This window comes from Gopherus flavomarginatus, chromosome 4 (genome assembly GCF_025201925.1).
Source record: "Gopherus flavomarginatus isolate rGopFla2 chromosome 4, rGopFla2.mat.asm, whole genome shotgun sequence".
In the NCBI taxonomy this organism is placed as follows: Eukaryota; Metazoa; Chordata; order Testudines; family Testudinidae; genus Gopherus; species Gopherus flavomarginatus.
In genome coordinates, this window is record NC_066620.1 from 39,385,204 (window position 1) to 39,397,429 (window position 12,226).

Below are 12,226 nucleotides of genomic sequence, written 5' to 3' on the forward strand. Positions count from 1 at the left end.
TTACACATCATAAGGAATAATGAAGGGCTGTGCCTGCCCCTGTCCTTCCCTTCTCCCCAATTTTGCTTAATTTGCAGTCCACCTTTCAGATGAAGCCACAGCAGTGGAGGAGCAACCACACTTCATAAAAAGAGGGGTGGGGCGGAAGGAAGGACACACAACAAAGTGGTGTCCTGAGGTAAAAGGTGACAGGTGAGTTGCTGTGTCAGCAAGGAGGAACATGTTGATTGAGATGAGATATACCAGTAAAAGAGTAGCAAGGTCCAACTTACCTCATGGCTGCCCAGAAGGAACTGCCTAAGAAGGCCCAGAGGAAGGCCACAGAGAGATCTAAACAAGACCATTTTATACACACAGGCCTTCGCTACATAAGCAATTTCCATGGGCTGTGGTATAATGCTTCTTCCTGAGGATTCCCAAGTCCAAATCAATTTTAAGACAATTATCAGAATAATGGGTATTGATGCCAGGGCTTGGAAAGAGGCAGTGTGTAGGTGCTGAAAGGGGATTTGTAAAAGAAGTGCTTTCCTATAGCACCGGAGATCATGACCAACCTGCCATTCTCAAATTGCTTAATGCAGCGGTTCTCAAACTGCAGGTCATGACTCTGTTTTAATGGGGTCACGAGGGTTGTCGTTAGACTTGCTGGGGCCCTGAGGCTGAAGCCGAAGTCAGAACCTGCCTGCCCAGGGCTGAAGCCCTGAAACTTTGGCTTCCACGCCCCTAGTGGGCAGGGCTTAGACTTTGGGTTTGGCCCCCCATCCAGGGCAGCAGGGCTCAGGCTTCGGTCCCCCACCTCTATGGTAACTTCCTTCCCATATCTTTGCTCTCCATCATGTAAATCACAGTACAATATGTCATGTTGTTTCTGTGCTTTCCTGTGCTCTTTATTCCAGGCTGGACTCTATGCCCACATGTTTCCTAGCATTCCTGTCACAATACATAAGCAGGAAGGAGATTGGGGTTTACCATGTCCTATTTCCTTTTTATTTCCCAATATTTCCATTTCTATGTGATGACATGGTGGTGTCTTGCCTCCAGGCTGGAGGATGGGCATATAGAAGCATGATTGCGTATATCCTGTTATAAGGTGCTGTGGAGTCACGCTACCAGCACCTGACCTCTGCAAAGATACCTGCTGAATCATCAATGTCTTGTCCCATGAGAGTGGAGGAATAACTCACCCACTTTGCTTCCTCTTTTGGCATCATTTGAATGGTTTCAAAAGTTAAATGCACTTGCACATTATTAGTGTATTTCCTATGTTTTTTTAAAAATACACTCTCAACATGTTTTAAGTATGGGCCTGTTCCTAAAGCTTCTGCCATACAATGAACCATTTACAGGATTCTAGGGATACATGGTGTATATTCCAAAATTTGTCAATCTTGTTTTTCTATAGATTTCTGCCAAACCAGCAGTCAAGGAGTTAGTTAAAAAATCCCAAAGAAATCAATGCAGAAGACCCAGCATTCCCCCAGAACAGAAAACTCCAGTCAGTTTTTCCACAAAAATATGACTAAGTTCCCTGCAATATCCTCAATGTCCTTCCCCAACACCTAGAAGATGGATGGCTGACCCCTGAAACACACTAGAGAGAGCACTAAAACACTTCTGGAAATATGCACCCTACATGCTAGTTTACAGTTTATATTATACTTACTTCTCTTGCTCAAGTCAAAAGTGGCAACATCTCTCAGAAAGCACTGAGCTGGTCAGTATATACTAAATAAAATCTGTCATGCGTAAGTCACAGCTGTCAGGCTAAAACAAGTACCTGTTTTGTATAAAAAGTCTGAGAAAGGTGTGGTTCTGTGGCTTAGGCACAAGGCTGGGAATCAGGAAATCCTGAATTCTAATCCAGGCTCTGACAGTGACGCCTTCTGTGAATCATGTAACCTTTCTACCTCAGTTTCCCCATATGGGCAAAGGGAAAAAAATAATACTCAATTACCTCTTCCATAAGGCTGTTGTGAGGATTAATTGGCCAATCTGAAAAAAGGACTTTGAACATGAAAAGTGTTACATTCTTTCAGCAATGAGTATTATAGTAAATTAAAACACCCAAGTATTTCCGCTAAGTTTTCTTTCACTTTGATGTCCTTTATTTATTGTTTACTTGTTTGGTTTTGTTCACATTCAGTTTAGAGATCAAAGCATTTCAGATCAGGACTCTTATTTCCATTATTAATATTTAACTTTGCATATATGCCTTCCAGAGGAGACAAGTCCACAACTAAGTCTAATGACAACAGCTATTATCTCCTCATTTGGAATAACTACAAGCTGATGCGCTTCACAATAGGAACTTCTGCTTTAAGAACTCTGCTCCACACCCAAGAACCCCAAGGTGCTTCTGGCTGGTTTTTAATTCTAATCTCTGAAAGGCTTTGCAATTTATTTTGTTAATTGTCTACATCTGAGACATTCAACTAAAACTTCTACTATTACATTACTTGGATTAAAAGAGATGTTCTTAAGAGTATTAGACAGGTTCTTACACATTGAAAGCTTTTACCCTTGCACCACCAGCTGAGTCACCCATAAAGGTTTCTGAAGAAAGCAGAGAGCTTTTTTAAAAAATCTCTCTCTCTCTCATACATAAAGTAGTTAAAGTTCCTTATTAAAAAGATTTGAAAAATGTATAGTCCTTGTAAATTAAATAATACAAGTTCTTAGAGGAGTGATCTCTAAACATGCATAATTCACACTAATATGATTTAATTCTAAGCTACTGGAAGATTTATAGAAATTAAAAGTCTTCACATGCATAAGGATAATGAAAATATAATTTGGCTCATGAAAGCTTTATATGTATCTTTATATTTCAACAGTGTAGCAATTACTGGTGCACTTTAGGCCACTGGAATGTGCCTACTCAGAAACTGAAGCTGGTGCAGAATGCCAGGGCCAGTTCACCAAGAGGAGTGTCATGCTAGGAGCACACTACACCAATGCTCTGTGAGCTGCTTTGGCTACCTGTGAGATTCCAGCTGTTGGCCCTCGCCTTTAAAAGCTCTAAGTGGTTTGAAACCCAGTTACTTGAGGGACTGCCACTCTCCCAGTGCCACGATGTCCTGGCTGCAGTCAGCAGAGGGATTGAAGCAGAGGTCACCTTACTATAAAAGAGAGGGAGCTGCTGGCAAGGCAATCTCCACAAAGGCCTTTCCACTTTGGAACTTGCTTCCCCCATTGATCTGCCAGAGCACAGATATATGAACTGTGCAGTTACATTACAAGGCCCATTTGTACTCCTAGGGGTTTGGAAAGGAGGTGGTTAGAAGGAGAGGCTTATTTTATATGAACACACACACACACACACACACACGGCTGGAGCCCTGGGGTGTTTGCTATGTATTTACTTTTAATGGAATGAGCATTCCATCAATTGTTATATAAACAAATGAGTTGCAATTGCTTATTTTAAACTGGATTGCTAGTAAGCTGTGATATTAATTTTGAAATTTAAAAGGGAAGAGTCTGTCCTAAATTTATGTATTTAAAATATATGTATATATAAAAGCCACTCTATATAAAGTTGCAACAACTTCAACAACTGTCTTGGTTACACACCAAGGATTTCACTGCGAACATGTTAGAGGGAATCAGAAAGCAGAGAAAAGGTCACAAATAAGCACCTTAGGAACAATGAAAGCTTTTCTCCATGTAGCAGTGGGAGAGTTGCTAGAAAAACTGAAAAGGTATTAATCAGAAGTGGCTATAAATCCTCTGGAGTTTTGCTCTTATAAAACTCCTCAGAGAAAGTCTTGAAGGAAATGCAGGTCAAAGCCCAAAAAAGCTCTTGATCAGAGATTGCTGGAGGAAAATCTTCCCAGATGCCGTTTAATAGGCAGCAATCACCCCAGGAGTGGGAAAGCCAAGTACGCTTGAAACATGGTTGCAGTTCCTAATAGGCCTTGTCACACTTAAGGCACTGCAAGCTCCATCCAACGAACAGCTGAAGCTGGCTGGCGATTCATAAAGCCAACAGTTTAAAGTTTATTATGATGAAAGCACTTAATGACAGCCATCGCTAGGGGCCCATCATTTATAAAGCTGTGCTGAGTATTAGACATGTAGCATGACCACCAATTTTATGTCACAATTGCTACCATAAAATGACCTTTGGTGATTTTTGCTGCATGTGGTGGACAGCTCTTCTTTCACATTAGTGCTCTGTGGCTTTTCTTTGCAGACTATTATGCTGTCTAAAGCTTATTTGGCACTGTCGTGAGTCTCAACCCTTGTTATTACCCCGAAGGCCTGTCTACAGAAAAACTCTCATGTTCTATTACAGCACTCCAATAATTTACAGTTCTTACCATCCTTAGTTAGTGTAATAATTTAGTGCACGTATTCCTTTATTGTTATTCATTTACTAAAAGTTCTTCTGTTTCTATACACTGCACTAGACATCTTACAGGGGGTAACTAAAATATGCATGTTCCCATATTACCAGATATGGATAAAGGGTTTTTATTTTTAATTGTCAATTGAAAAAACGATAAGCAAAAGCAGTCGATAATAGTTGTTCTGTGAGAAATCTCCTTAAAACCTTAGGTATAAATTCTACACCTTGCACAAACATGGAACATAATTTCAGTGCATAAGCCACACACATACATTTGCATGTGAACAATGTTACTTAATTACATTTCAATTTTTAAACCCACTTGGTAGACTTAGAAGGTGTTTAAATATGCTAGCACTCTACTGTCCTGATGTAAAGCATTACCAGTAAAGTGGTCTGTCCTTGCTACAACACCTTTAAATTGTATATATAATTTTATAAATGATATAAAATCTGTTTCTAGTCCATGAAAAAAAACACACTAGCATGGCACACTGCAATTTTGGAAGGATTTAAAATATGTGATTTCTGCTGGTACCTACTGTATTGAGTTTTACATAAAGCTTTTTTCAATAAGGTAAATTGTTACATGACAAACTCATCTTCCACCATTATCATCTGCTGTTTGTGTTTAACAACAGGAGTCCTGGTCTAACAAAACTGTTGTAATGGCTGTACAAATTACTCAGCTGAAAGCTTTTCACCAAACCAAACAGTATTAATCAGCAGTTCTTATGAAGGTGCTAATTAAAAACAATTTTCTTCCTCAGTTTGCAATGCTAAGCCATCTTCATTTGCACAGTTTCCAATATAGAGCTACTGTATACACTCACACTTCAGGGCCTCTATTAACTATTGAATCTCCTATTACCTTTTTTATTACATTCCTGTCTCCCAAGTTTACAGGCTTGTTGACATTTTAGAAGTCACAGCATGATATGTTTAATCATTTTAAAAGTACGTTAATTGAAGTAAGAGAAAAAATAACAGCCTCTTAGAATTCATGTGCTATCAGGGCACAAAGCAAATAGAATGCTAAAATCTGTTCTTTGCTAGTAACTTGGCATGCTGAAACAACATTTTAGAGCTAAATGAGGCATATGTCTAACACAGAGCACCCTTGTTGTTTTGTTTTAATAAACCATCTTTTACCATTGTTAATGCATTGATTTAATATCAGTATCAGCAGAAAAATTCAGCAAATGTAAGTTTATTTCTTTTTCAAATATTTGTTATTTATCAGAGTCCTTTGCTAACAAATGTTGCAGTTCCACCGTTGTTGGCCACAACAGCTTTTTGTGTTTTAGGGCCTTTGCATCTGTTGAGTTTAACCCAGATTCATGGGTTCAAATGTATCTTCTCAGGCTGTGGAATCCCATCTGGATTACTGTTCATGCATCTTCCCTCTACCTTCCACACAGATGACACTCACTAAGGATAATGAAGATCCAATGTCCCTGTTGGACATAGATGGCAAATGTCCAGCGCTGATCCAGCCCTTACACTGTGTTAGGCTTTTTGGCAGTAATCCAGCTGCTGACTAAGCAAAAAGCTTGAAAAGGCTAAATGTTTTGAAAATGAAAAAAATGTTTTAGGAAGTTTGTTATATTCAGTTGTTTGAAGAAAAACCACTGGTCAGAGAGGAAAGGAATCTTCTGGTTAAGACGCAGCCCTGAGACTAAGAAAATCTGGGTTCAATTCTGGACTGTGTCACACACCTGTGTCTCTGTAGCTTTGGACAAGTCACTTAACCGCTATGTACCTCAACTCCCCCATCTGAAAAATGGGGAATAATGATATTTTCTCTCTCTCACCCTTTATTTATTTAGATTGTGGACATGTCAGTGTATAGATTGACTCTTTAGCTTTGTACAGTGCCTAGCACAATGGGTCCCCACTCTTGGTTGAGGCCTGTAAATGCTCTCGTAACACAAACAACAATGAAATCTAGCATTGGAAACCAAGCTTGTCAATCTGTTAAAATAAGTTGGTCAATTTAGGGCAGGCCTCAGGCTGTTGAAACATGGCAGTGAAGAGCTGTCGCGATCTTAATCAACCATTGAATCTAAACCGGAATCAACAAGTACAGAATGACAAATTCTGCCCCCACTAATTCTGAGAGAAAAAACTTACCAGATATGGCTACTCTTCACAGAAATCACTTCTACAGCATCTTCCACCTGAGGCTCTCAAAGCACTTTGCAAGCAATAATCGATTCATCTTAGCCATTCCTCATTCCCCATTCTTAAAGATAAGTAGAGGGAGGGACCAAAAGACGAAGGCTAAATCGTGCATTTACAATTTGCCCCATGTAAGGGGAAGAACGTGGCTACTACTCTCTTGCTTCAGGGTGAAATGCCCAAGGCCTTGGCAAGTAGCAGATTACTACTGGTTGCTTCGCCCTCATGGTAAATCAGTGGTACTGGTTGGCACAAGTGGAGAAAAGGTTCTGCCTACTCCCTGCCCTTTGGTTCAGGGTCACAGTGAGGGGAAGCTGCAATGGGCATGAAGCACTTGCTTACCCATATATTGCCACGCTCAAGGTCTAGAGAGGCTGTACAGGATCTTACTCCCCCTTCCCTCCCAACGCAGGCATGTCAGCCAGGCCACCCTATATGACCCGCCCAAGGCCACACAGGAATTCTGCAACTGAGCTGGTATGAGTTGTAATGTTTCTTGACTCCAAGACACATGCCTCATCCATAAGACCATCCTGCCTCACAAATTCAGTATGCTCCCATCACTTAAAGCTTTATTTTTATGTTCTATCAAAACGTTAACAAAAAGATCGGCATCATAACCTTTCACGCATAGGGGCTGGAACTAGGGGTGCTGGAGGTGCTGCCCCACCCCCTGGCTTGAAGTGGTTTTCAGCATATCCCAAGTTTACAGTTTAGTTCAATGGCTCTCAGCACCCCCACTGTGCAAGTTGTTCAGGCACTCCTTCTTTCAGGTACCTTTGTTAAGATCTCCTATGCAAATACAGATATATTACATATTTTGGATGAAGTGGACTTTTCTTTCATATAAGCAGCTATTGCTTTTCACATTTCATAGTCTATAGATTACAGCTGGCTGCCAGGGAATACAAAAACAGTCCCATTGCAACAGATTCTAATATGACAAGGATCAGTCATTTTAATCTGATTAAGGAGGAAAAAGCGATCTCAATCAAAAGTTCATGATATATGTAAAGGAAAGCTTACATCAGTCTAATGACTGCACTGCACCTTTAAGTGGGAGGTAGTAGGTGGAGTTTTCTGGCTTGCTGGGGAAGAGGAAATAATGCTTTATGGCTGGTAGGGGGAGCAAAGCTCAGAAGGGCGCGTGGGTCAGCCCTGACTCATCCCCAGAGACTGGAGATGAAAAGGGGAAAAGCTGGTGGGAGAAACTCCTTTTTCCCAAGTCAGGTGGAGCAGCACCCATCCTCCATCCTCTTGGAGGTGGCAAAATACCAGATTTGATCAGGACCTGCTACGAACATCACACTAGCCGTTCCTTTCTCCAGGGGGTAGGAAGGAATCTTTCCCTTACCATCAGATTGGCCAAGGTGGAGTGGGGCTTTTTTCACCTTCCCCACAGTGGGTTCGGGAAGGGCTTTGTTATGGTGAGTAGGGAAGGGAGTTAGGCTATGATGTTGCAACTCACTACGTAAGTGTGGGGCGGCTGCCCAGTGCGGGTACTTCATAGGGAAGGAATACAGTGATCATATAAATGGCCTGGTAAAAGACTTAAAGGAGGTGCTAGTTAAAAGAGTGGAACGGGGGGAAGCAGGGGCTCCTCTGACTGGTATGGCAGGGAGCCAACTCTCTTTCTTATAGCTCACCTTAACTCTTGTTCAAGGGGCGGAAAGGGGAGGATGGTAAGTTCCAAGGCTGGGGCACCTGGATGGAAAAAGAGAGGTGCCTGCAGAAGCCTTCCCAGGTAGATGTTGAAATGATCACGTAGTTAGCTACACTGCACACTTTCATCTGCTGGGTAGTCCCAGACCATATCAAGTGTCTCCTGTCCTTCTTTCTGTATAGCCAGAAAATGTTCCCATTGGCTGCCAAAGAAGATAACATAGGAATAATAATACTCAGCATTTATACCATGCTTTTCATCTTCAGATTGCTTTACAAACATCAACTATGCAATCCTAATATTCCTTTAAAGAATGAAGCAATCTGTATCACATTAAAAATACACAGAGTATCAGAGGCCATACAGACAGCAGTTAAGGCAGGATACGGACACACGCAGGAGTCTGAAACATTTATTTTTAATAAGCTTATTTTGGTGATCTTTAAGCAGAGATCTTTAGCAAGCATCTTAATTAAAAAAATCATTGGCTTTTTATTAAAATTTCAGAAATCAGAAAGTTTTTGCAGTCAACTGTACCTTCTAAAGACTGTAAATCTGAGAGATGTCCTTTAAAAAACAATACTTAAAATACACACACACAAAACCCCTCCAAATGTATACCTTTATAGTACAGATTTTGAAATGAACAAATATTTAACCTAATGCTGATTATCAGTGGAAAATTACAAATTAGGGGCCCAATCCTATAAGCTTTTATGCACATGAGTAGCCATACACACTGGAGCTCAAGAGTGAGTAAATGTTTGCAGAATCAAACCCCAGATGTGTTCTTTGGTAAAACTCCATCAAGTACACTCTTAAAAGAAGACAGCCAGTACCTAGTGCAACACCTTGTGTTAACACTACAGACAGTTTTTTTTTTAAAAAAAAGCAATAACTAGCTGTTCATTTTAGTAAACCTGCTTATTTCCTGGAGGAATAAACAACAAAATATGCCATTTCCAATTACAATAGTTTTATTTCTGGCAACTATTTGTCTTTATTAGATTATATTGTAGAGAATATTCTCAAGCCCTTCTTACAAAGGCAGATAGGATCTACATATTTTCATATTTCACTGTGTCTGTGGCTTTTCTTTGTTGGTTACAACGATTTCCTTGTATCCATTCCTTACGGAAAAATGTCCTTTGCTGTATGTCCAAACAGAACAAAAACCGATGAAAAGCGTCTTTACAACAGCCTTAAACTATTCCTAAATGCTCCTTATTTCTTATCAGAAAATATTCTTCTATCAAGAGTTTGAACATGAAACCCACAACATCCATAAAGGAGATCTACTGCTGAACTACTAGGATAAATGGCTGGTTTGCATTGCCCCTGGTCTTTATCTAATACGGAGAATAGACTGCTGTTTTATCAAAAGAGGAATAAATTGCTGTTATTGTGATGTTAGCCCATCACTTGGCATTGCAATTCAAGTTTTTGTGAGAAAGAAATGTATGATCTAACTGCGACTTGACCTATGCCTTCTGAGATCCATCTAGGTGCTCTAATGGAGCATAAAAAGTGTTGAATACAAGGACATGCAAACTGGTGGTGAAAAATTTTTTTGAGGATAGTACAGAAGAGAAAAGAACTTGTATAAGCTAGTGGTTTACATGCAGCTCAGTTTGTTAAATGTGAGAGGAAGAGAATTGACCAAATGGAATTGTTTTAATGTATTTCAATAGGAAACTGCACATTTAACCATACTAAGTATCTGACTGTGGTTTTTTACCATTCTAAAAGTGTTTTGGTTAAAGAGATTGTGCAGGATTCCTTAAAGATCCAGCTTGCTATTTCAAGAAATCATTAGAACATTTTATTAAACTATTAGAAAAGAAGAATATGATCATGTTTCTTTGTAGGACAGCTGTCCTTTCTCAATGCTATATTAAACATTTACAAAACATTTGAACCACAGTATATCACAATACACACCTAGTTTGAATAAGATGATTGTTTGATTGCATTTAAAAGAAAATTCCCTAGTTGCCATAGCGTTCAGAATGTCTTAGGACAAGATCTATTTTTAAAGAGAGGTTTGTAGAACAGCAGCAGTTAGATTTTAGTCCTGATAAAGGCTCACTTTTCATTCATAGTCAGAGCCTAAATGTGCTCTTCTTGTACCTAACCAGATAATAAGCACTCAGCACACTCCCCCTTCTTGACACAACACACTGAGACTAATCACACATAATTGGAGAGGAGGAGCAGAGGGCTGGGCAAGCTATTGTGTCCAAAGGACAAATGGTCAGTTTATGAGGCTTTTGTTTGATGCATAATTTCTTATATATCTACAGTGGAAAAAAGTACCCTGTTGCAAAAAAAAATAAAAATAAAAAATAAAAAAAAATAAAAAAAAGGAAAAAAAGAAACCACCAAAACAAATCAGAACATTTCAATTTTGCATGGATAGAAAAATCAACAGGGAAAATTCAAGAAAGGCAAAAGAAAAATCTAAGAGGTGATGTGTACACTTTTTAAAGATCTTGAGGAAACTATTTGCTAGCGTTAGTACTTTCAACGGGTCAAATACAACCACAAAGCATATGATGCATGTGTTTTCAAATACAAACAAAGAAATAACGTTTAGAGAGATTAACAAACATGCAAGCTGAAAGACATGAGAGAGAAGGAAAACTAGCTGCAGAGCTTTGTAAATATATACATATCATTTTTTTAAGGTGGAAATATAATTGAGAAAAATAAGTTCTTAAAATGACATACAGAATGTCTCACAAGGTTTCCTCACTGCAATAAATGAAACACATTTTCCTTATCATATTTTATGATAGCCACTCAGAAAAAATAAATCACACACACATATCATTAGTTCTAACTTGTCCTTTAAAAAAATATTTCATCTTCTATTCATGTTTGGTTAAAACAAGAAGAAAGGGGTAATGGATGTTTTCATCATATGTATCTTTTTCTTCTTTTTTCAACTGCAAATAAAAAATGGAACAAGTAAGCAAACCAGCGTTAACACATTTTTAAACTACTGACACAAAATTATGTTTACTTCTTAGCTAACTATATTTCTTAGTGTGAGCAATATTACAACTGATTAAACAGCTTAAAACAGCCAAAAAGCTTAATGTCAAATACTATCACAGTTACAGGATTGTATATCAAAATATTTATCACAGGTTTGTAAGTGCATTTTTTCCAACTGAGGAAGAAAAAAGTGGCATGTTGTGTATAAAAATGTCTGAGTTATATATTCACAAATTAATGCATTACTCAACTAATTAAACTAGATTCAAATGAGATTTAGGGTCTGACTTAAATCCACAAAGCAAGGACATTCAGAATGAAGGCTGAACCTTCATCCTTAACCTACCCTGTAGTGCCTCAGTATTGCAGCAGATTTAGTATTTAAGATCACCAACTGTTTGGGGACCCCTGTAATACTTTGACACAACAGGAAGGTTTATATGGGCCTAAGCCATTTCAAAGGCTATAATGCTGCTTCTGATGTCTTATATATTGATGTGCAATTCAAAAATTCTTTTACTAATACAGAATTATAGCAGCAACAGTAATTAGAGCAGAACCATTTGCACTGCTAGGACTAGGTTAGGTGAGCACTTCTGATATATACTCAAAATGTTTTTTTTAATTATAAATGTGTGTTAAGACAGTTGACTAGAATGGCTTATTCAGCTAAAGTTATTCTTGTAAATACATTTAGAATATATAAATACATATTATACTGATAAATGAACTATTCTCCTATAAATGATTCTCCCACAAATATTACTTTTTTTAAGGTTTTATAAAAAAGTTATATTTTTATCATTTGTTTAAATACAATGTCAAAGGGGGAAAATGCAAACATGTGCATTTAATACTGACACAAATCAAAAAACCAAAAGAAATACCAGCTTAAAGATCAATACTGTTCTTAATCAACATTGTTATGCCTTTTTTCTCCATGGAATGAATTAAGGATTTTAGTTGGTCTATGTCACATGATTACTAAAATTATTTCACAAAGGTCTATTTCATATCATATTCTTCAACTG

At 38.5% G+C, this 12,226-nt stretch overlaps 1 protein-coding gene across 3 annotated transcripts in view; it reads right to left on the bottom strand.

Moving 5' to 3' along the window:
- Window positions 1-8,593: 8,593 nt before the first annotated feature.
- CAMKMT (calmodulin-lysine N-methyltransferase) overlaps window positions 8,594-12,226 on the bottom strand; it is a 389,892-nt gene continuing 386,259 nt past the window's right edge. For all 3 annotated transcript variants that reach the window (XM_050951924.1, XM_050951927.1, XM_050951926.1), the window contains one exon: window positions 8,594-11,143. In XM_050951924.1, the coding sequence (XP_050807881.1) occupies window positions 11,066-11,143 (78 nt within the window). In that variant the 3' untranslated portion in view covers window positions 8,594-11,065. The remainder of the gene's footprint in view (window positions 11,144-12,226) is intronic.